General features: G+C 36.1%; 1 protein-coding gene across 1 annotated transcript in view; it reads left to right on the top strand.

The window, feature by feature from the left end:
- Positions 1-2,103: 2,103 nt before the first annotated feature.
- Positions 2,104-25,943, top strand: part of LOC136040711 (catenin delta-2-like) — a 154,962-nt gene continuing 131,122 nt past the window's right edge. The window contains 3 exon segments of the mRNA XM_065725014.1: positions 2,104-2,229; positions 14,506-14,594; positions 19,484-19,552. Coding sequence (XP_065581086.1) covers positions 14,560-14,594; positions 19,484-19,552 — 104 coding nt within the window. The 5' untranslated portion in view covers positions 2,104-2,229; positions 14,506-14,559.

Here is a 25,943-nt window from a genome sequence, read left to right as displayed (position 1 = left end):
CTTAGAATCATTGATCTCATGGGGAAAACTCAAATTTATAATAGAAGATCCACAGCCTCCTTTGGAAGCTTAGCATCTGAAATGTCACAGGATATGTCAATCTTTATCAGCTTCCACACCGAATCGGGATTCGAAACGACTAATCTCTCTTGATCAGCCAAGTTGGCGCGATGTTTAAACAGACACTTGGGAAAATGACATGTAGTATACAAAAAGACTTCAATAAAAGGACCAATACAAATCTTTTCACATTCTTTCAACAAGGAATACCAAAACCTAGAGGATGCCGATCAGCCACTAAGTTAGTGTTTTCGGAAAAACTGGGAGCGTAAGATCCGATGCAAATCTGTTTGTATAGAACAACTCTTGTCTCATCATTATTCATTGCGTACATCAGCTCACTTGTAGAGATATTCAGTCTATGTGACTTAGGTTATGAAGGGACTTCTTGAAGTTACTGAAACGGCACTTTAATCTTATCGAGTATATCATCAAAGACTAACTGAAATAAACTAACATCTTCTTTGTCTGCTCAGGTTTATAGAAGTTTTTTATAGATTTAGCAAGTCAGCTACATGCCTTACCGAATTTCCTGTCAGAATGTTCATCTTTATAATCAGTAGGTAAGTAGAAAGATATATTTTTGCAATTAATCTTTAAAGCAGCGAAAACCTCCGTGGACGAATAAATTATAGACATCGGATCAGCCCTTACTAAAATGGTGTCGCTACTTAGGGCTTGAGAAACAAAAAAAAGCATTCTAGCCATTCAGCTCCAGTAAATTAATGTTTTCTTTCTAGAAAAAATGCTCTTCTAAGCAGATAATATCTAAACTATACGAAAATTCTTCTAGAAAAGGTGGCTTCGTTAAAACATTATCATTAATGTTCCAGGAAAAAATTTGAATCGTAGAATCAGTCTTTTGTTAAGTAAAGCCAGTGTGACTTGACACTTAAAAACACATGAAAGGTGGTCAACTAAGCCACACAGCCTACATTTCAAAAGGCAGAAAACCCAGATTGTCTTTAGCTTTTGTGTGATTATAGGAACATTTTGCGTATCTGGGAGCATTTCTACCCAGCTTTATGACAAGACCATATTTTTGGCAATTTAACATTGCATCAGTAGAAACTTGAACTCACTAATAGGCATGCGCTCATAATCAACCACTAAACTTTCACAAAGACGCTTGTTCAAGATGTGTCTTTTCAGTAAATTTGAGCCGAGAAGTGGTATTCCACTTAGCTGCTAATAAACAGGAGTTTGTTATTAGTGAGCCGCTGCAAGGTTTTCACAGATCCGATCCAACTGACAAGTTACACTGTTGACAGCTGTATTTTTTGAAGTAAGCCTAGTTACAAATTTGTCGTTCTTAGTAGCTACTTCTATTCCGTTCTTTCTTCTCTACGATGCGTAATTCTAGTAATCTCTATCTGTCTGGTAAATTCTGAAATTCCAACCTTTTGTGGAAAATATAACTCATGTCTTAAATGCAATGGAAATCGTTTCATTCAGAACAGATCACAACTGCAGGAAAGACTTACAAAACCGGTAATGTATTTCCAGCAAAAGCTATTCAAAAAAGTTTTGATTGCCCCACTACTGCCCATTGCTTATCCCACAAAATTAGATATTAATCAGTTTGCGCATCTAGTGTGCGATTAAAAGCAAGTATTTTTCTCATACAGTATTTTTCGTTTTGACAAACTTTGGGATGGAAATATTTCAATGGGATGTAATCGCTAAGCCTTCCGCTTAGGTTGCCAGAGTGTCTAAACCTTTCCATCGGTTTCACAACAATATTTGTTTGTTTTACAATGCTGATTTTTGGTGCTAATTGGCCAAATTATAAGGATTACAATGTAAATTTTTGCAAGAAGCATTTTAAAATCCTCTTGTTGATTATGTAGTTACTTCGAAAATTTCAAAAAATCCACAATGGTCCAGATTGTTAACTGCCTTCGCCTTAAAAATTAAATGTATGTTATTTTAAAAAAATCTAATGAAATGCGCATCTCGATCAATGTCTAATTTTTAGTTTGGCTTAGTTTCTAAACAACGGAAAAAATGTGTTTTTTACATTTGACAACATCGAACATTTCATCGCTTTCATTTCAAGTAATGGCTGCATTGTTTTGATTTATGCTTTAAAATCTTTATGCTTGTAAACTGAGTGTTCTCGACATATCTTTTGGTTTATATGCTGATGATCTAATTATTCGGAAGCTGGTAAAGATTATTGTAGTTTGATAAATAATGTCTGACGTTACTCTTTTTAAAATGTTTCTATTTTTAGCAAGGCTAGCCTAGGCTAAAATAAATCCAGTAATTCTTGCAGAATTCAAAATAGGCTAGAATGGGAATATTACATGCAGAAGCTGTTAAAGGGGATATCCTGCGATGGTCTCCTAAAGATGGTCATAATTAGGACTGACTAAACAGTTTTTGACATCTTAGGCAAAAGTAGGCTCTTTCTAGCCTAGGCTATGTACCTTTCCCTCCACTAAAGTATTGAATAGCATATTTTAATTATAAAAAAGAAGTTCAATTATGTTTCCAAGTTATGTTCCAAGTAGGCTATTTATTCTGTGTTCTTAGTTTAAGATGTTAGTAGCCTATTTCAAGTTAAAATTATATTTTAATGACTTTTGGCTATCTCAAAAAGGGGTTAGGCTAGGAAAATGAAAGGTAAAATTCTAGTTGATTAACTCATTTCTAGGAAAATGAAACTTTCAGGGATGGGTCTACAAGCTAAAGTGTGTCTCTGGAAGGTGTTTTGGATTACCTACCTCCACTCCTTCTCCCTCTAGAGGGTCCTGACCTTTAAAAATGTGTGTGTTATAAAAGTGAAGCCTTGGAAAATAGATCTTCTGCTTGAATAAAGTACAAAAATTTTTTTTTCAGCTTCACAACTTTGCTTACTCCCAATTTATAAGGTTTTAAAGATATGCAAATACATTTCCTAAATTTTGAAAAAAAAACAACATTGATATGGCTCATAATTCTACTCAAATAACAGAAATTGCATTTTCAGAACTAAAGGCAGAGAAAAAGCAACTGGTAACTGAAAATTAAGGTAAAATACTGTTTTGTCAAAATTTTAATTTTTATAGACCTGTCATGTAGATGAATTTCAGGGCCCTCTAGAGGGTGAAGGAGTAGAGGTGGGTACTTTAAAATATCTTCCTGGGATATACTTTAGCCTGTAGACCCATCCCTGAAAGTTTCATTTTCCTAGCCTAACCCCTTTCCAAGATAGCAAGAAGTCACTAAACTAGAATTTTACAAAACTTTCAGCAATGAATACAGGGTAAAAACATTTTCAAATAGAGCATAATTAGGGTAAAAGACCTTTTCTATGAAAAACCACTTTTCTTTGGCATTCCAGAAACATAGAGGTGGGGTTTTCGACCACTCCTATTTTACTAAAGCATGTGGCAATGCAAGGGTAGTAACAAGAACCCTGTCATCTTGGTGAAATTTTCACCTATGATTTGTCACCATAAATTAAAAATGTTGTTCCCTGTTTTGACAAGCAATTGAAAAGAAAAAATATGTTTTAATATTGTTATTTATATAATAGATAGGCTATTAAACAATTAAAGTTACATTTTTAGAATCAGAAGAAAATTGGCTTTCTTTTAATATGTGAATAAAACTGAATTGCTGAAAAAATATATGCATCAAAAAGGTGGGTACATCAAAAATTTGTATTTCCAAAAAGATTTCCTTGTAGGTAAGTAAATAAACTAATAATTTTAAGTGTTTGATCTTAAATAGTTTTAATAACAACCATATTGATACATAGCTTAGATTTTTAGCTATTCATTAATATAGCCTGTACAATTCTTCTCAATTTTTCTTTGCTAACAATGTGTGAGGGTTTTAGTTTTACATAATTTTGCTCAATTGGATACTGTTTTTTTTTTCTATGTAAAACTCAAACCCTTGTTCTTGTTACCAAATAGGAGAAGAACTGTATATGCCAGTGAAGAGCTGAAAATCTAAATTTTGCAATGATATGACTGTTATTAAAATTATTTCAGATCAAAAACTTGCAATTATTAGTTTATTGACTTACCTAGAAGGACCTCTTTTTGGAAAATAGGCTACCAATTATCCTACTTTGATGCATATATTCTTTCAGTGTTCCAGTTTTGCCCCTGGGGGGGGGGGGGGTAAAAACTGGGGGACAGCTGCCCCCAGTTTTCTGGCATCTGATATCCAATTCCTTTCATTTTATATGTTTATACTCCTAGACTACTAAATACCCCCTCCCTGCTTGTTTATGAGGCCTAAAACTGTTACTATGCCTAGCTATACTCCAGCCTACCCTTTTCTTATTTCCAAGGATTAAACTATATGCATAAACTATAAGACATCTTACCTTAATTTAATGTATTTTTTGTTGGCTTTTTCAAAATTCAATTTATAGTAGCCAACTCCATTTTTAGTTAGGATTTATCTATCACAACATACCCAGTAGTTTAATCTGACAGTTAATTGCCAACGGTTAAATCACCATACAAGTTTAGTATAAGCCTAGATTAGTGGCTATGAAAAAGGAAACATACCAAGAGAACAATTATACAGCCCAATACAAATATATAGCCCAATTTATATATTTCTCATGGGTTTCTCCATTTCGTGATTTTGTCCCAATTAATTCAGTTTACAGGTACATGGGTTGAAACAAGAAGAATGTCCCCCTCTTTATTGCATGGCATGGCAAAGTGTATTTGAAATATATAGTTTGGGCTATATATTTACCCAATAGTGGGAAGGGGGAGAGGTGTAAAATACAGTAGAGCTGTAGTCAAAATGTGCTAGCTATAATTGTTCTGCATTGTATGAAGTAGGATGTGTCACCTTAGCATATTTCCTTCTCTATAGCCCCTCATGTAGGCCCTTACTGAAATTCTATCATACAATTTATAGACTGTATTCTCTACAATTGGATTGTCAAAATGTTCTTGTAAATAGCATATACTAGGGCTATTAGGATATTTTAGGAATGTGGATTACTAAATATTTTAAGTGCATTGTCTTAGAACCTAATTATAGATACACACTTTATGTAGTTTCAATAGTAGGCCAAGTCCTTTAAAAAACTATCTGTATTATGTTTAAGATTAGTTTCTTAAATTGTATAATCTATGGTTAAGAAATATAAAATTAGTTAATAAATTTTGTCCAAGATTAAGTACTCTGTCAAAACTTTGGGCTTTACCCAATTAATATGTCTTATAGGCTGATTAAAGTAACCTGTGTTTAGTTTCAAATGTAAAACATGATTGCTCTTTAAGTGAGGTTTTTGAGTTAAAGTTTAGTATTGTTATCCTAAAACTGGATATGTACAATCTAATCCTTTTAATCTGTATATTAAACTTCAAGAATCCTGCAATCTAAGATGTAGTATTAGGGATAGAGTTAGAAACCCAAATCTAGGTAACAAGTTATATTTAACATACTTGTTAGTACATAATGATGTAGAGGTGATCTGGTAATTTCATTAAAAGTTCTGCCTAGTATACTTTAAATTGCTTTTGCAAACAATTAAGACAAAGTTCTATAGACACCAGTTAATGATATTGAAGACTACTTCTCAGGTTCATCCCATACTATGAGCCAAAGCTTTCTGTACCCATCTCTATCAACTGCAGACTTAGTTAGCTTAAATCAAACTTGCTAGTGATTTGGACAAATCCAGTCCTTGTCAGTTAGTTATGGTGGGGCTGTATGACATCTGTTGTATCTCATAGAGTAAACCATGGTTTTGTTGTGCAGTCCTTGTTGAGATTCGAAGCTATCAGTTGTTATCCTTAAACTTTATATCGCATTTGCCAGTGAGATAAGGTGGTAGATCCTCCTGTAGTTCTTGCTGGTGGTGAGTGATGTAATTATGTTGGCTTAGCTTCCCAGTCCAGCCTCCACTCAGCCCTCTCCCAGTCCCTGTTGACTCCAGCCTAGAAGGAGTGGGGAGTCTCAGCTTGGATGGTAGACTTGGATAGGCTATTCCAGAGGGGGACCACCCGAATGGAAAAGAAACCATGTTGTTCCCTTCTCCGACATCCAGGCAGGTGAAGCTTAAGACTGTGACCTCTTGAATTGTTAGCCAGGGAGGGGGTGAAGATCTGGTTCAGGTGACCAGATTTGAAAATTTTGTGTGCCATGATCACATCTCCTCTATATCTTTGATAGGTGAGGGTTGGAAGTCTCAGAGATCCTAGGTGATCCTGGTAAGGGACATTATTTAAGCCATGGACCAGTTTGGTTGCTCTCCTTTGGACACTTTCAAGGGCTCTTGTGTCCATTATATTTTGGGGAAAGGCCAAAATCAAGCCAAACTAAAGGTGGGGACAGACAAGGGACTTATAAAGTTTTATAACCACACATGACTTTCTGGTTACAAAAGAGCACTTAATGAGTCCGAGAGCTTGATTAGCTTTTGCAACCTGAGCCTGAGTGTGGCTGTGGAATTTTAATCTTTGTCCACAATGACGCCTAAGTCTCTTTTCTCGGCAACTGTTTCCAACTGATCACACCCTATATGGTAGGGATGGTGGGGGTTATTGTGCCCTAAGTGCAGTACCTTGTATTTCGTTGCATTGAATTGTAGGGCCCAAGTTGATGACCAGGAGGATAGCCTGTCAAGGTCCAGCTGAATGCAGGCTCTTTCTTCTTCAGTTTCAGCAGGCCCAATGAGCTTACAGTTGTCATCATATAATGTTAAAAGGTTGCATAGATAAGTTGTACAGTCATTAATATATATGCTGAACAATATTGGCCCAAGGATGGTTCCCTGTGGGATGCCGCTTATAACCGGGGAAGTGGAGGAGAAAACTGGATCACCATTATCAGTGTAGATCATGACATGTTGAGATCTACCAGTTAGGAATGCTCCAATCCAATCAATCACATCCTCATGCACCTGATAAGCTTTAAGCTTCAGCAACAGGTATGAGTGTTCAACTTTGGCTTGGTTGAGTAAGATAATGTCTACCAGTTTACCCATATCCAAAATTTTAGTTGCATGATCATATGACTGAATAAAGTTGGTGTCGATTGACCTGCCCCTGCGAAATCCATGTTATCTATTGCTAATAAGTGTATTTTGTTCTAAATAATTTATAAGAGCATGGTTAATGATACCTTCCATGATCTTGCAAATGGCTGAGGTTAGGCTTATTGATCGATAATTTCCGGGGTTATCCTTGTCACCTTTCTTAAAAATTGGTATAATATTTGCTGTTCTCCAATCATTTGGTACCGAATTTTTGGCCAGGGACATGTTGAATATTCTGGAAAGGGGGAGGGAAATGTGAGCAGCAGATTCTATCAAAAGCCAAGGGTGGAGATTATCAGGTCCAGCAGCTTTGTTGGAGTTTAAACTTCTTAGTATTTTAAATACATCTTCTTGAGTAATGAATACAGGGGACATTGGGTTGTGTACTGTTACAGGAGGTATGGCACACATTTTCTTGCCTTGGCACACTTGCAGAACAGCTTTGCTGAATGACCTCTGGTACTTGATGACTGGGCTGGTTCAAACATATCTTTGTTGTCAGACTGGAGCAATGTATAGGTCATTATCATATTGCCTCTGTGTTGATAGTATTTCAGAGTTGGTTGCTTCAGGCTCTGCAGTTGACATCCATACTCTTTATCCTTGAGACCCTTCATTTATTTAGTTGCCTGGCTCTGAACAGATTCAAGAACCATCTGGTCTGTTTTATAAATTGGCATGGGGATGCATATTCTATAATTGAATCTAGGTCTCACCAGGCTTTTATAGAATTTAGTCACTATTGCTGGGGATCTACTAGTAATTGTATGCTTGATGATACCAAGAATCTGGTTAGCCCTTGCTACTGCAGCTCAGGTGTGGCAGTAGAATTTGAGGTCTTCATCCACAACAACCCCCAAATATTTATCTGACATACTCTCAGAAATTGGTTGTCTTTCACTGGAATTTGATAATATTGAACATTGCCATTGTGGTTATTTCTTCCAAAATATAGAACCTTGCACTTTTCAATGTTAAACTCTAGTCTCCATATATTGGCCCATTTGCTAAAGCAATCTAGGTCTAACATCATTGATGCAGCTACACCCAGCTGTGTGTCAACAGGACCAATAAGTTTCAAGTCATCTGCATATATGTCAAATTTATTAGTCATGTTTTTTGGAGTGTCATTAATGTAGATATTGAAAAGTGTAGGGCCCAAAATAATTTCCTAGAGGCACATCACTTAAAACCTCTGCTATTTCTGGATAGAAAGCCATACCACCTTCACCAAAGACTTACCCACAGCTTTCTTCCCTTCAAGGAAGATAGGATCTAGTCTACCACACCTTATTCAGTACCCATTGCCTTTAGTCCCAACTAGAGCCTTTGATGACAGACTATATTGAAGGCTTTAGCTAAGTCTAGCACAACAATATCAACTGGGAGACTTTGGTGAAGGAGCTCAGTTATGTAATTATATGAGTATAATCAGATTTGTTTCAACTGATCTACCTGGTTGGAATCTGTGCTGGTTTTTTGATAGAAAGTTATTTATGGCCAATTTGAGATCAGCAGCACTTACAATGCATTCAAGGTTTTTCCCAACAGCAGAGGTAATACTGATTGGCCAATAATTGGGAGCTTTGATCCTGTCACCTCCTTTATTTTTTGGCAAAATATGTGCAACTTTCTAGTCCAATAGTATGACTTTGGCAACAATAGACTTTTGGAAGAGCTTTGAGAGCTGCAGTGCTAATTGGGCATGAGTTTCCTTCAAGAATCATGGATAAATGCCATCTGGCCCAACAGACTTAGTGGGATTAAGCTATTTAAGCCAAGATTCAAACTCAGCCTTATCTACTGTTGTTGAAGACACTTGAGTATTAAATATATAGTGTGCTGAATTGGGAGGGGGCAGTGTCTCCAGGTGTGAAAACTGATGTAAACTGGTGATTCAAGGATCAGTGACTTTTTATGGTCATTTGATTATATTCTGTTACAAATCAGTTCACTAACCATGTGCCTACTAGGCTTACATGCAGAGACATATTTGCAGAACTTCTTGGGCTTAGTTTTTGAGATTGCCACAATGACCTCCTTGTAATTCTCTATCATTTTCACAGTGATGATAGTGATGTAAAAAATGGTGTATGCAAAGTGAAAATAGTTATAATAAAAATAGAATAACAAAGAACCTAGGCATTTTTTTGGACATACATCACCGGAAAAGAAATTACTGTGAAAACCGAATTTACATAACAATACAACCCTCACCCATGAACAATTTCCTAAATCTAGACAACCACCCTAAGAGACGTCATTGTTCTCTCCTGTCATCTATTCCCTTGGGAATAAACATCACTGTTGACAGGTTTTGCTTCTTTGTTATTGTTGGATGTTGAATGTGGTAAAAAAGGTGCTGCTGCTATGTTGAAAGTGCCAGTGTTGCCATGTGTAAGAGAAGCCCACCAGTCAAAACCACCAAAAAAGAGACAACATGAGAGCCCTGTAAAAGGACAGGGCAAGTGCCCAGGCTGTACAAAAAGCCTGGACAAGAATTCACAATCTACCAATTGTGACAATTGCCCCAGCTGGTTCTGTATCAAGTGCCTTGGATTAAGTGATGAACAGTATGTCTTACTAGGGAAAATGAATTGCACCATTAACTGTGAATGGAGCTGCCCCTTGTGCATCTTAAACAAACCTGTGCACAACACCGACACCCTAACCAAAGCTATTGAATCTTTCAAAACAGAAGCACATGAGGACATTGCTTGCGTAATGTCAGCTGTCAACAAGGGCCTCAAAGAGATTCATGAGGAGGTTGCCACAGAATGAAATGTTAGCAAGGTAAAAGCAATTGTTGAATCAGCAATCACTGAACAAGTGACTGGGCCCACCCCAGATGCACTAGACAAACATATACGCTACACAGTCAGAAGCAAGCAAGACAAGCAGCAATGCAAACTCAACATTGTTGGATATGGGATTCCAATCCAAGCAAGTGGCAAAGACTTCCTTGCCAAATATTTCCAGGACACCTACAAAGGTGGAATTATCTGAAATTTTTTTTTGCTGGAGTTTTCAGTTAGGACAGGATTGTCCAGAGGGAATTTTAGGGGGGGGGGAGGTCTTTTTCATGGGCGCAACTTTCTACAGAGGATTGTATCATAAAGGGAGGGGATTTTTCATGGAGGAGGAAGCCAGATTTACCAGCATTATTTGGAAAACAATCAGAAATCAAATAAACAAAAGTTAACTGAAAGTAAGGAACAACGTTTTTATTTCACCATTTCACCATTCATTATGTTTCACCACCATTCATTTTTATTTCACCATTCACCATTTAGTATATGAAGGGGATGCCCCTCTCCTCAATACCTTGCTCTTTATGCTAAAGTTTGACTGCTTGTCCAAATTTTGTAAGAATGACTGCTGAAATAAAAAAAGCCAGTGAATTAGAATAAGAAGTTTTTTGAAGTACTAAAGAACTTTAGCATGAAGAGCAAGGTGTCAAGGAGGGGGCAACCCCTGTTTTGGTTTCCTTTTTTTTTTTGTGCCCCATCGTTTTCTTTTTTTTGCTTATAGATGGACAATAAAGAACATTCATTCTATATATATATATATATATATATATATATATATATATATATATATATATATATATATATATATATATATATATATATATATATATGTATAAAATTAATTTGCAATTTTACAAAATCTTCTTAATTTTGTCTTAATTTTTTTGTCTCTTGAGATGTGGTCTCAACAGATAGATTCCAGTTATTAATTTTGCTTACCAGGATTCTTGTGAGCTTGGCATATGCTTGGATTTTTCGTTGTTGAAAACGCCATATCTGGACTCGTTGACAGTCTGATGACAACTGATTGTAGTATTTTTTTTTGTCTCTGAACTTTTTTTCTGAAGTTTCTTGAGATGGGGTCTCATAAGGATGATTCTAGTAATCAATAGTTGCTCACAAGGATTTTTTGAGTTCTTTCTCTGCTTGGAGTTTTTTTTTGATAGATGCTGCAGGAGATGGATGTTTTCAAAAACGCCATATCAGGGGTTGTTGATAGTCATAAGACAACTATGAATTTAGTATGTGTTTTTTTTTGTCTATGAAGTTTCTTGAGATGGGGTCTAATGAGTAATTCTAGTAATCAATGGTTGTTCACAAGGATTCTTTTGAGTTCTACCTCTGCTTGGAGTTTTTTTTTTTTTTTTTTTTTTTTTTTTTTTTTTTTTTTTTTTTTTTTTTTTTTTTTTTTTTTTTTTTTTATGGAAGCTGCAGGTGATGGATGTTTTCAAAAACGTCAAATCTGGGCTTGTTGACAGTCTGAAGACAACTACGAATTTAGTATGTTTTTTTTTTTTTTGTCTATGAAGTTTCTTGAGATGGGATCTAATTAGAATGATTCTAGTAACCAATAGTTGCTCACAAGGATTCTTTTGAGTTCTACCTCTGCTTGGAGTTTTTTTTTAAATAGAAACTGCAAGAGTTGGATGTTTTCAAAAACACCATAGCTGGTCTCGTTGACAGTCTGAAGACACCTATGATTTTAGTATGTTTTTTTTTTGTCTATGAAGTTTCTTTATATGGGGTCCAATTAGAATAATTCTAGTAATCAATAGTTGTTCAAAAGGATTCTTTCGAGTTCTACCTCTGCTTGGAGTTTTTTTTTTTTTTTTTTTTAATGGAAGCTGCAGGTGATGGATGTTTTCAAAAACGTCAAATCTGGGCTTGTTGACAGTCTGAAGACAACTACGAATTTAGTATGTTTTTTTTTTGTCTATGAAGTTTCTTGAGATGGGGTCTAATTAGAATGATTCTAGTAACCAATAGTTGCTCACAAGGATTCTTTTGAGTTCTACCTCTGCTTGGAGTTTTTTTTTAAATAGAAACTGCAAGAGTTGGATGTTTTCAAAAACACCATAGCTGGTCTCGTTGACAGTCTGAAGACACCTATGATTTTAGTATGTTTTTTTTTTGTCTATGAAGTTTCTTTATATGGGGTCCAATTAGAATAATTCTAGTAATCAATAGTTGTTCAAAAGGATTCTTTCGAGTTCTACCTCTGCTTGGAGTTTTTTTTTTATAGAAGCTGCAGGAGATGGATGTTTTCAAAAACGCCAAATCTGGGCTTGTTGACAGTCTGAAGACAACTATGAATTTAGTATGTTTTTTTTTGTCTATGAAGTGTTTTTTTTTTTGTCTATGAAGTTTCTTGAGATGGGGTCTAATTAGAATGATTCTAGTAACCAATAGTAGCTCAAAAGGATTCTTTTGTGTTCTACCTCTGCTTGGAGTTTATTTTTTTTTTTTAATAGAAACTGCAGTAGTTGGATGTTTTCAAAAACACCATAGCTGATCTTGTTGACAGTCTGAAGACACCTATGATTTTAGTAAGTTTATTTTTGTCTATGAAGTTTCTTGATATGGGGTCCAATTAGAATAATTCTAGTAATCAATAGTTGTTCAAAAGGATTCTTTCGAGTTCTACCTCTGCTTGGAGTTTTTTTTTTATAGAAGCTGCAGGAGATGGATGTTTTCAAAAACGCCAAATCTGGGCTTGTTGACAGTCTGAAGACAACTATGAATTTAGTATGTTTTTTTTTGTCTATGAAGTGTTTTTTTTTTTTTTTGTGTATGAAGTTTCTTGAGATGGGGTCTAATTAGAATGATTCTAGTAACCAATAGTTGCTCACAAGGATTCTTTTGAGTTCTACCTCAGCTTGGAGTGCCAACTTTAGGATAGTGAGGGAGGTCCTAACCTCTTATCATCAGCGCACCTACGAGAAGGGACGTCATATCCCAACCAAACTAGATGAGAAGTAAAAGATGGCTCGCTAACTAGAGATGGTAAGGCCTTTTTAAGGTCTGGGTGCTATCTAACCTCTATAGAGTGAGGGAACTCTAAATTTTTGTAGTCTCATGATCTACTAGTAGATCATACCTACTATAAGTGACGTCTGGATCTCAACCTAACTTGGTGGAAAGCAAGACCAAGTCAGTTGTCCTTGTCTTTCTTTTTGGGAGCTTGCACCTGATCCTATTTTTTGGGGGAAGGAGAGGTCCCTGGACTCTCATCAAGACAATCTCTACCAGAATAGTTTATCACATATAATGAAACTGGGTTGAAAGTAAAGAGTTAATACCCTACTTCTGCTTTATGGGGTACGGCACTGATCTCACTTAAGCTGGTAACAGAGGATGGAGGCTCAATTATTGTGATAAAGATATCCTCCAGAATGAGTTGTCAAACTTGAACAGCATTTAGTAGAAAATCAGAGGTGGTTCTCTTGTTGTCCTTTTTTGGGAGCCGAAACATGTTAAACCTCAATAGAGGGTCCATAAATTCTTTTGTTGGGACATTTACCCAAAGAGGCTGCTCAATCTCAAGAGAACTTGATGGTGGTTAACAGATTTTGTCCGAAAATTTACTCGATACTCTGGGATTATTCGAGTGGGGAAGAGAGGGGAGTACATTTTACGGAAGCATGTGTTTGCCACTTAATTTCTCATATATTTGAGCTGCACCTGATCCAGCCTAGGTGGTCTGTTAAAGGTATCATGATATCTTTTTATTAGTATAGTTGTTGGTAAGATGATGAAATTTATCCAGTGAAATCTGATTCACAGTCACTGTGCCAAATATTCGTTTTTTTGCTGGACCTCTTTAAAAAAATATATTTCATTCTTGTCATAAGAATGAAACTGGCCCGTTGTTCCCAGTTAAACACTATAGGGACTAGCGGCTATGCCTTTTGCACATCTTGAATATTTCAAGTATTTAAACAGTACTGCATATGGTACAGGATTGTGTATAGTATGGTACAGGATTATGATTATATGGTACAGGATTATATGGTACAGGTACTACATGGAACCTGGGCACCAGAGTCCAAATTTTTATCTTTTATTTATCTATCATACCAAATTAGGCTTTGTGTTGAGAGCTTTCAGCTTAATAACGCATCGTCACTTCCTTATTTACATATAAAAGGATAGACACTTCCTATATTAGGCGTTTTTTCCATAATAATTAGTTTTAAAATTCACAAAGCGGCTAGTGTAGCCCATTTTTCAATTTTCATGGATTGACATCCTTTCGCCATTAAATCACAACTTTCCATAAACCTTAGACGGGATTATCTAGAACCTCTTAATTCTTACAAGATACTGTCAATCTTTCTTCTCGTTTTCTCTTTTTCTCGAATTTTTCTTCCATTAGATATTTCGCTCTTCATCGATCTGATGAAGAAATAGAACTAGACACGGAGAACTGAGCTGAATAGCGGATAAGTTTAAAATAGGCTGTCCGCAAGACCTCTTCTGCTGAATTAGAAATTCCTAGGAGTTTAAGAGTTTGTCCCACAACGTGCTTTAATCTGGTACCAACTGGGATAAAGCTGGATTAGTGTTTTGTTGAGCTTTATGAAGGAATTGTGTGGAAACTGACTTATAATTAGAAACAACCTATTTCAGGATGCACTGTAAGCGAATTTACGTAGAAACGCATTTACATGACGGGAGTAGAGGATGAATGCGTCACAGCCCGGAGATCCGTTTCAGGTGTAAGTTTGTGTTTATTTTTATTTTTTTGTTCTTTCATAATTATTGTACAACCTATCACTGCGTATACTGCAAAAAAGGGGCAAAGGTCTGTCAGGGGAAGAGGGATTAAAGGCAGGGATCAGGGATCTATATGACTGTAGGATCCGTATGGGCATATGTGATGTATGAAAAAAAAATCAGAAAAAGTTATCTGCTACTTGTGAAACTGCTTTGAAAGGAGGGCTGCCAATTGAAGGGGATAAATCCTTCCTTGTTTTTTGCCCCTCCTCCAAAGATCTTGAAAACGCTTATTTAATTGGAATTTTTTTCATTTGTATTAATCATTTTGCCTCCCCTTAATTGGTGTCCCTGATTTGAAGGTGTGTTTGGAAGTTGGGGAGACTCCACCCTGACTTTTAGGAAACAATTCTTAAAAGCTAGATGCTTTATTTCAAATACACCTATCAGAAGAAGGGGGCACACCCCTCTTTAACCTAAAAATATATAGTTTCTTCCTTTGTAGAATGTATAACGCATCTAATTTTGCCCTTGAAGAAATTTATAAGATTTGTTTCTAAGTGTGTACTCATTGATATGTCCAAAAAAATTCAGGGCTTTAGTTTTTTTTTAATTTCAATGTTTCGAAAAATAGCATGGCATTAGCAACAGTCTCCTTCCTTTTTTTTACAAGTGATGGAATGCTGTTTGAGGCTAAAAAAAGGAATACCAAAAGAATAATGATTTTAAAATGACCTGGCTTTTCACTCTCTCGGACTACGTATCTGATATCATATTTAATGATGTCATAAATCAATGTTAAATTAAGTCAAAATTTATATTTAAAATAACATATATTTATTTATGAAGAAAAAGGGTCGCATGCATATCTTAGTATGTTGATCAAATGTAGTGTTTCATTTAAGTGTTTTTGTTGTGATATAAATTTTGAAGAGTAGAGATCGTTGATATTGTTGATATTGTTTGTTTTCGGATTGTAAATTATCTTTAGGAATTTTCAACTTATAAAATCTTTACCTCTATTAGATAAATACTTCAAAAAGAGACAATAATGCTCCTTGATAAATTTTAATTGAAGAAGATCATTTAATATTTTCTTCAGATTAATCTTTTTATTTAATAATTTAAGCTACCCTAAAAATATATTTTTATTTTCAGTAATCTCTTTAAAGATATACGAAAAATTAAGCGAGGAAAAAGGGTTAATTTAAATAAAGCATTGTCAAAGAGTAAAAAAACAAATAAAGCATTAATTAATAAAAAAAATCCGAATATATTCTTTGCCAATCTTTTTTTTTTAATATAAACCGTTTTTCTCGCTTAATTTTTCCTAAATGGAAAAGCAACGTGGTCTGCTTTTCCAATTATCTCTGTAAACATGAAATTTTTACACAGATTGCGTGGTTTTGAGTGAAAACGAAACAATTTTTTTAGTTTGATTTCAAACGAAAAGTGAACACTTCAGTTGGAAAATAACACAAAAAGAAGGAATTCATAAAACAAAACAGGTAGTACAGTTAAATGGTTCTGTCATTGATGGGCTTATTGGAGTTGCTCAATTAACCCGATAAGTGCCTTGACCACTATTTTCAGTTTTTTGAGGATGTGGGAAAGCGAGGGGGTTCTTACAAATGCTTGGAAAGTCTTTTCACAAAATTTGTGTTAAAAAGCATCTCAAAACACAAGTGACATTGGCAATATTTTGCTGCGAAAAGAAATTTCAAATAAAACCTTTCATTGGCAAAATAGTTACCCCATAGTATGACTTTTTGTGTTTATTGTATTTTAAAATTCCAAATCGCTGTGGCATTTAAACGATGAGTGTCCCAAAACATATGTATGTATCATCACCTATACTGTATTTTCAGCAATAAGATGTACTGTATAGTAGTATGCATATTGTTAGTCTCCTTATAGAAAAAAGTAGACTACTCAGTGTTCACTTTAGTAAATCATTCAGTAACTGGGATAGCTAAAACACCTTATTTTGTTTTTGAAAGCTTATCCTATATGATATGAAACAACACTTAGCCTAACAACAACTGTTTTGCTTAGTTTTTGTCTTGTTTAGAGGGTTTCTGAGGGGAGGGGTCAAGCTCAGCAAAGTAGTGAAGAAACTGTTTATGAGAACTTGCTTGATTATTTATTAGAGAAACCATGAGATTCCTGGGTGCCGCGTTCCCTGTGTTTGTGCATGTAATAAGTTTCACCAAACAAGAGATTAGCTGTGGAAGTACCGACTTCGAAATACCTTTCTAACAATTATTTATTGATATTTTGTCCATTGTTTGTCGCAACCTTCACTGCTCTCCTAAACCTTTAATTTATTCTGGTTTAATTTAAGATCAACTTATGCATATTATTATTCTGGTTTTATTTATAGTAGTTTTATGTCATTTTGGAGTGAATAAGGCCAATTCTTCCCTGAACAACTCAAACCTATAAAACGAACCAGTTTAGCTACGCTTTTTACCCCAATAATGGTAGTATATCAGGTAGTAAAGGCAGGGACGTATCCAGGGGGAGAGGCTAGCGGTTTTGACCACCCTCCCTGTAATTGTGTTGCGGAGCAACACTACTGCTTTCGTAGTTTTTGTTTTGTTTTTTTGTGTTTTTTTTCACCGTGATCAGCGACCTGTAGCTCCGAAGTGGTAAGAGTTAAAAATTTGAGATTTTTCAGAGGGAAGGGAAACGTGAAACAGAGTAAAAAAGTTCCAGAGAAGCTCCTAAAATTTCTAACAGTTTTCCATAAAAAAAAATAAAACGGTTTTTTTCTTAGAAACTGTGCGTTCGATGTTTGGCGTCAAGTTAAGACGACCCTAGCTTCGGAAATAAACTTATTAGAAATACAGTTGTGCCGAACTCATGTAGAACTTTCATTTGTCTCTTCGATAACCGGAGCACAAAATTTCGTAGCTCTTACAGATTTCCCGGAAATAATTCCGGAAAAGTCCATCTCGTTCCGATTTTTTTTGGAATTTTTTCAAATTTTCGATTTTGATGTTTCTTATATTTTTATCGAGTAGTGCTATGAAAAGTATGCAAGAACAAGTGAAGTGTTCTATATACCAAGTTGCTTCGTTCTCTAAGAAATAATTTCAGAAGTTTCGACGTTCTAGAGGTAACTTCTGTTCTGGACCAGCTAGAATTTTTTTTCCAACGCGGTTCGACAGGTCTCGATCTCCTAACAACTGGAGGTTACAATAGTTTCTCCGAAATAAAATTCCTTCTTTGGGTTTTTCTATTTGGAAGTTTTGTCATGCCGTCGGGGCAATTTAAATTTTTTGGTGAATTTGGTTTGTTTTATATTTTCCTAGCTTAGACCATCAAAAGTTAAGCAGAAAACTATAAGACGTTATTTCCGTATCTCTTTCAGATTTCCCGGAAATAGCAACTGTGTCCCGTAGGGCACAGTTGCACGTGTTGCTCCGCAACTGTGCCCTAAGGAACAGGGCACAGTTGCTGCAACACTTCCCGTTGCACAGGCAACGGAGGTCTAGTTTTTGTCTCACTCGTAAAAACGTCACAATGCATATACACATATTTTTGATGTTTTCAAAGTTTGTTTTTACCCCTCCCCTCCCCGCAAAGGTGGGGGGGGGGGTACAGACAAACCTTGCTAAGGGGGAAAACCTTACTAAAGCCCTGATATGAGGAGTGTGTCGAAAGTAAATTACGTTGTAGGATTTGAAAGATGCGAAGGGTTCATTTTCATGATATTGATCTCAAAGCTGCATTCATATAGCTTTAAGATGGAGGAGTTCAACATACTCCTCGTTCGAATTGAGACACATGTTGCAACGGTTCACCAGCTTCTTCATACTTTCCGTAATATTTTGCTGGCTGGCAATTTAGACTTCTCTGACATCCGTACCAATAGGGAAAGGCAGGGTTTGAAATACCCCCATTTTTTTGTCCCTCCCAAATTCCAAAAAATAACAAAACCTATTTGGTATTTTTATTGAAAAATACCTTCCATCGGTATTTTCATGGACAAATAAAAAATAATAGAAATTGCCCCCTTCCTATGTTCTAAAAAGTACATTTAGCCCCCCCTCAATATATTTGTGAGACGCCACTGTTGTCCGACCTAAGTGGTCGTACAAGTAGGGTCAGACCACCTTCTATGTGTTACTTATTTGTCTCCCTCACCTAGTAAGCACCCCTCACCCAGTATACACCCAACTTGCGTGGCGAGTCATTTCTTCGATGTTGGTCACTTGTACATTAAAAAAACAGTATATTCAATGGGGGAACAAATCTTCCTATTGAAAACCATGACAAGTTGAAAATTACCCAAGAGAAATGTTGGGTCGAGGAGGGGGTGCTTTCTATCAATTGATGCTGAGTGTCGGGACTATCCAATAAAAAAAAGATCGTGACAGGACAGTGGTTTAAGTTTGGGTTGGCAAGATTGAATAGAGGGAGTTCAAACTTGTTTTTGTACCGTTTTTGCATGTCTGAATTGTTTCTTAACGGTTTGAACGATATATGGTATAACGGCTTCGATGCATCGTCGGGATGTTTCTCAAGCGGTGTGATGTAGGTCATGGTTTACGTCTAATTGAAATTTAAGAGTTTAGATTCCAAAATATTTAATAAAAAAACATTCCTTTACTTTAACATTTTTTCCCAAATGTAGTCGACTTTCCAAATGTTTTACTTCAAGGCCATATCCAAAGGGATGGCACCAAGTTTGATCCCCCACCCCATCCGAAATTTTTGTCCTAATGAATGAATAAAAAAAATTCACTTGTTTTTAATTTTTTTTTTTCTAAACCACTATCGAACAAAAATACCCCCTCCCCCAGAACGAAAATTCTGGATTGTCCCTCATTTGTTGTTTCATCTTTAATTTTTACTAACTCTTTACGTCTTTATTTGTTATTAGCTCTGCCGAACGTATATATGAAAGCTCACGTAGATTGACGACTACAAATATATCAGAAACTAATTTGAGGTACACAAAAAACTATTTACTATGGCTTGTAGTTTGGTCGCTTCCCTCTACCAACTTTTGCTTTCCTTCTATTGTAAAGCTTCATTGGAATTAAAGTATACGCCTCAAAGCACTCCAAAAAATTACACATCTTCATATTATTTTCATATTTGTGGGAAAATACCCTGTAATTCCACCCACACGAAGGATCTGAGGACTCAAATTAGGCAAGCCTGCCAGGATTTAATAACGGCGACGGGGGAGGGATAATGAATATACATAACCAAAAAAGGTGATGAAGGGTTTTATAAGGAATACTTGGAACAAAATCAACATCTTGAGATTTCAAAGGGGGTGATGACAGTGGTCAAGTATGGTTCTGAAGCGCGGGTGTTATAAAACGGAAGAGGAGTTGCTAGATATCTTCCAGAGAAATTGCATACGGACTGTTTTGGGTACCCGATTGACGGTACTCAAATAGTAAGCTGTAATTAGAGAAAGAATAAAATGGCCAGGACATGCTCTGTGGATGAAGGATGACAGATTTCCGAAGATAGTCCTTGTGGGCGAACCGTCTAGGGCCAGACAAAAGCGGTTTGTCCCCGAATTGGGCGGAAAGGCTTTGAACGGATTGGATTGGAGGAGGAGCTTGTGTAGCTCTATTGGCCTTAGGTGGCTTGGTGCTGCAGTGAGTTGTTAGTAGTAGTAGTAATAGTAGAATTGGAAATGAATTAGGAAATTCTGAGGGTTTGCCCATTCAGAAATCATGTACTCCAGGCGGCGCTTGGCCAGCGTTTCGGGGACTTTGCCAAGCCATTTGGGGACTGGGTCAAGCGTGGTGGAACTGTGCGGCATACGTGACATTCCGAGATGTATACCAGATGACAGGAAGTGGAGAACCCTGTGTCTAAATTTATATACTTTTATTCTCTTTCTAAACATTTAATGCTAAAAAAACTAAAAGTTTCACCTGCCACAAAACTTAGCGCCATTTAATATGCTTATTTGATTTCTTTTGTCTCATTGAAGATAAGGGATATCAATCTTCCAATTCTTTAAAGTTTGAGCAAATTTTGCAATGAAACAGTCAACAAATTAACGGGGATTCCCCTATCTGCCTCCGTTTATAAATATAAACTTGTTGGTATTGTTAATACATTGGGGATTCCCACTTTAAATTAAAGAAAAAAATAATAATAAAAAAAAAGTACCAGAGAGAACATTTTGAGATATGACACCTTTTGATCGTTAGTGTTATAATTAGAAGTGAACAGAGGGAGTGGCTTTTTTTAATGTATATTGCTAGGATCTTCTCCTGTTTTGGCTTTAGAACTGATATACATAAAAGGAGACTTCAGTAAGCTGCCTAGATATGTAACATAGACAGGGAGGGGGGTGCCTGACTATTTAAGATTTTTCCAATAATTTTCTTATAATTCACCATTTTGTTGGTTTGACACCCAACGAACATGTTTGGGCCTCTACTATGTCTGCTTCTGTAATAATAGCTTCAGAGACAGATACTGTTCCCCTATCAATAAATATTTCGCCATGGAAAACAAAACCACTAAAGTTACTAAATTTAGCTGTATCACCAACAAATTTATATTTACAACCAGAGGCAGATAGGGGAATCCCATCCTATGAATCCTATGAAGGTGTTCCCCACTCGCTCCAGTAGAGGCTAGCCATTCTGCTTTTGTCTATGTTCTAAGTTCAGGTCTTATAAAAGAAGCCAGTTCGTTTAAAAGGATTAATAAATTTCAATCAAAATTTTAAATTTTTAATTAGTCTGATACCGTTTCCCTGTATTATCTTGTGATTTTGAGGGAAGTGAGGAATCTTCTTGACACGAGAAAAGTGAAAGATAAATAGCTCGAAGAAAGCTTTAATCCGATGAGCTATTTTGCAATGCATAAAAAAAGTATTTGTCGGTTATTGGAAAAACATCCAAGAAGTGCGCTCTGTAAGACAAAAACCTGTTTCCCCGTACTTGTCGGTTATTCGAAACACACCCAAAAAGCGAAGTTGAATGATGATAAAATAATATTTTAGAAATTAAATTATGGAAGCCTAACCTTCCCATTATTCTGTTAATAAAGTATTGTATATTCGTCATATTTTCATATATTTCGTTAGGATTAACTATTAGGGAAACCGGTTATTGTATTACAGTGCACAGCGTAATTCTTGAATGTGTTTCCAATCAAATGGTAATGAACTGTAGTAAGGAGCGACGCGGCTCAATAGTAGACGAAACTCTAAAAAACGGAATTTTGATACTGATAGATACATCAAAAGAATCAGATTTTTATGCCGATTTTAAATATATTAGTTCCATCAAATTTAGTCTCACTTATAAAAAGTTACGAGCCTGAGAAAATTTGCCTTGTTTGGAAAATAGGGGGAAACACCCCCTAAAAGTCATACGATCCTAACGAAAATCAAACCATCGCATCCAGCGTATCAGAGAACCCTATTGTATAAGTTTCAAGCTCTTATCTACAAAAATGTGGAACTTAGTATTCTTTGCCAGAAGACCGATCACGGGTGTGTGTTTATTTGTTGTTTTTTTTCCTAGGGGTAATCGTATCGACCAATTGGTCCTAGAATGTCGCAAGAGGGCTTATTTTAACGGAAATTAAAAGTTCTAGTACCCTTTTTAAGTGACCAAAAAATTGGAGGGCGCCTAGGCCCCCTCCCACGCTAATTTCTCCCTAAGTCAACGGATCAAAATTTTGAGATAGCCATTTTGTTCAGCATAGTCGAAAAACATAATAACTGTGTCTTTGGGTCTGACTTACTCCCCCACAGTCCCCGGGGGAGGGGCTGCAATTTACAAACTTTGACCAGCGTTTACACACTGTAATGGTTATTAGGAAGTGTACAGACCTTTTCAGGGGATTTTTTTGGTTGGGGGGGGGGTTGAGGTAAGTGGGCTACGTGGAAGGATCTTCCCTTGGAGGAATTTGTTATGGGGGAAGAAAAATTCCATGAAGAGGGCGCAGGATTTTCTAGCATTATTTAAAAAAAATGAAAAAATAAATATGAAAAAGTTTTTCCACTGAAAGTAAGGACCAGCATTAAAACCTAAAACGAATAGAGATTATTACGCATATGGGGGTCCATCTTTTCCTAAATACCTCGCTCTTTACGCTAAAGTATTTTTATTAATTTCAACTGTTTATTCTACAGCCTTTGGGGTTCAGGAGTCAATCTTAAAGAATTGGGACACAATTAAAGCTTTAGTGTAAAGAACGAGGTATTAACGAGGGGGCGAACACCCTCATATACATAATAAAAATATACGAATATAGAAGTTCGTTACGTTAGTTAATTTGTAAGTTGCCTATATTTTTTAATTAATAAAAATATTCGTTGAAAATTAAAAATTCTAGTTGCCTTTTTAAATAACCGAAAAAATGGAGGGCAACTAGGCCTCCTCTCCCAACCTTTTCCTGAAAATCGTCTGGTCAAAACTAAGAGAAAGCCATTTAGAAAAAAAAAAAAAAAAAAAATGCAAATTTTGCTTTAACTAATCATTTGCGAAGAGCCAAAATCAAACATGCATTAATTCAAAAAGGTTCAGAAATTAAATTAAAAAAAAATGTTTTTTTAAGTGAAAGTAAGGAGCGACATTAAAACTTAAAACGAACAGAAATTACTCCGTATATGTCCCGCTCTTTACGCTAAAGTTATTCACTGTTTTATAAAGTAGTATGAAGAGAAAGAGTCAAACTTGAGCGTAAAGAGTGGGGTATTGAGGAAGGAATAGCCCCTTTTATGCACGGAGTAATTTCTGTTCGTTTTAAGTTTTAATGTCACACCTTACTTTCAGTTAAAAACTTGTTTTTTTACTTAATAACCGACAAGTACCAAAAAACTATGCTCTTTTTCTTTCTTTAGAACGTTTTTTCTCTAGCTTTTTTTATTTTTCCTTTTTTATGACACTTCGTATTTACAAACTGACATATAGCGATCGCAAATTCTGTTGGTCTGTCTGTCTATCGGTCCTGGTTTTGCTAGTTTAGGCTCTTCCAGATAAGCTAGGACGAAGAAATTTGGCGGGTGTATCAGGGACTAGATCAGATTAAATTAGAAATAGTTGTTTTCCTGATTCGACCATTTGGGGGGTGGGTGGGTGGGTGACGGTTAGTTCGGAAAAATTAGAAAAAATGAGGTATTTTTAACTTACGAACGGGTGATTGGATCTTGGGAGAGCGGAGAGATCAGGATGAAACTTGGTGGGAAGAAAAATCACAGTCAAAAATACGTGACTAACATAACCGGCCCGGACCCGCTCTCTTTGGGGGAGGGAGTAATTCGAAAAAAATAGAAAAAATGAGGTATTTGTTACTTACGGACGGGGGATTAGATCTTGATGAAATTTGGCATTTCGAAGGATCTTGTGCTTCAGAGCTCTTATTTTAAATCCTGACTAGATCCGGTGACATTGGGGGGAGTTGGATGGGCAAACTGGAAATCTTGGAAAACGCTTAGAGTGGAGAGATCCGGATGAAACTTGGTGGGTAGAATAAGCAAATATCGTAGACACATGAACATAACAGGACTGGAACAGCACTCTTTGGGGAGCTATAGGGGGGGGGGGGTCTGTGCTTTGCGAGCTAGGACGATGATAATTGGTAGGTGTGTCAGGAACCTGCACAAATTGACTTGATAAAGTCGTTTTCCCCGATTCGGCCATCTGGGGGGCTGAAGGGAGAGGAAAAATTAGAAAAAATGAGGTTTTTTTTAACTAAAGAGTGGGTGACCGGATCTTAATGCATTTTGATATTTAGAAGGACCTCGTGTCTCAGTGCTCTTATTTTAAATCCCGACCGCATTAAGCCTCTGATTTTTCTTTTAAATCGATCTATTGATTCTTAAAATTTTGCTTGAGCTCATGCCATGTGAGCTCTTAGCTCTTGTTCTTTTATCTCTTTCTTAGGATCAGCTTGCTGAAAGAGAATGATAAATTGATAAAAGGAAGTTTTAATTCGAGAGCTGCCCCGAACTGCAATGAAAAAGTACTATCTATCATTTTTTTTTCTGTAGTCTTTTTCTTTTTCAGGAGTTGCTAATCCAGGGCATTAATGTGCGTTAATCCAGTGGCTTGCCATTTATGTGCCGTTAATCCTTGCCATTAATGTGCGTTAATGGCATTAATCCAGGGCAGTTGCTATTAATGTGCTCAAAATTTCCTTAATATGAGAAATTAACGTCTATTTTATGAACCATCCTAAAACACAAATAACTATCACTATTCATAACCCAATAAATTTCAATTGGATCGACCAGATTTTTTTTTTTTTACATAACATGTTTCGGTTTTTGAATGCTGTGGGGGTTGTTTCCTTTCTGGACAGGTGTGCCAATAAGTTACCCATTGTCAGGTTTAAATATGTAGAATTTAATCAGAACTAAATTAGGACCAAGCTCAAAACCAAGTGGAAATTATTATATTTTCCTCTATGGCTCATAAAATTGGTGTAATGGTTTATTAAGGTTTGAAATTTGATTTGGGGTGACATTTTTTTTTACAATTTTTTACAATTAACTTTTTTTTTTACAATTAAATGCCTCATCTTTGAACGGACGCTCTTCCTTTTGTGATATTTTTGAGTTAAAATAGTCTAAACTTTCGGCATCCGAGTGGCTCTAAAATTAAAATGGAATACGGTTACTCATGGAGGTGTATTTACTAACTATGAGATAGTTAAAACGGGCTATGATTGGGCTATAGAGTATGTTAGCAGTTGTTGTTCAAATACTACCTGGCATTATTTTATAAAGTGCAAGCAAAGCAGCTGGCTTTTTGCCTACTCCTCCTGCGGGTATTCGACCCTTGGGAAAAAGGGGTCGGGGTCTGCCATGGCTTATAGCGGTGATCTTTGTCACGTTCCCCCACAAGGTCGAAAATTGTTCTAATTACAGAGTCAGAGGAGTAAAAATACCGATGGAGGGCCAAATTTTTATCGTTGCCCCCAAATATTAATTGTATATCCGCCCCGCGGCATTTATAGCATAGTGTCCGGCGGCTTCATTACAAACGTTGAGAAAAATAAAAAATTAGGTTGAAGAATTAATGCTGAAATTTCTCTGTAAATGATAATTACCAGTATTTTTGTTATTTTCACGAATTATATTGAAGTCAAAATGTAGTCTGCACAAATAAAGCCTACGAAACCTTTGAAAAATCTTGACAGGCTAGGTAGGCCCTTTCGCCTTAAGCTGGTATGCTTACTGGGGGACAAAGTTTCACTCTTCTTATACTTCCCTGAATTTTAAATTAGCTGAAAAGAAGTATGCTGTAGTTTTGTATCGAACAGAGCTGCCAAACGCTTGGTGGCGTTGATGATTTTTTTTTACACTAACGCTAGTTTCTGCCCTTATAAGTGTCCTGTACTCTCTG

Source organism: Artemia franciscana, chromosome 21 (assembly GCF_032884065.1).
Source record: "Artemia franciscana chromosome 21, ASM3288406v1, whole genome shotgun sequence".
Lineage (NCBI taxonomy): Eukaryota > Metazoa > Arthropoda > Branchiopoda > Anostraca > Artemiidae > Artemia > Artemia franciscana.
Note: the sequence above shows the minus strand (reverse complement) of the source record. Positions and strands in the feature narration are given on the sequence as shown.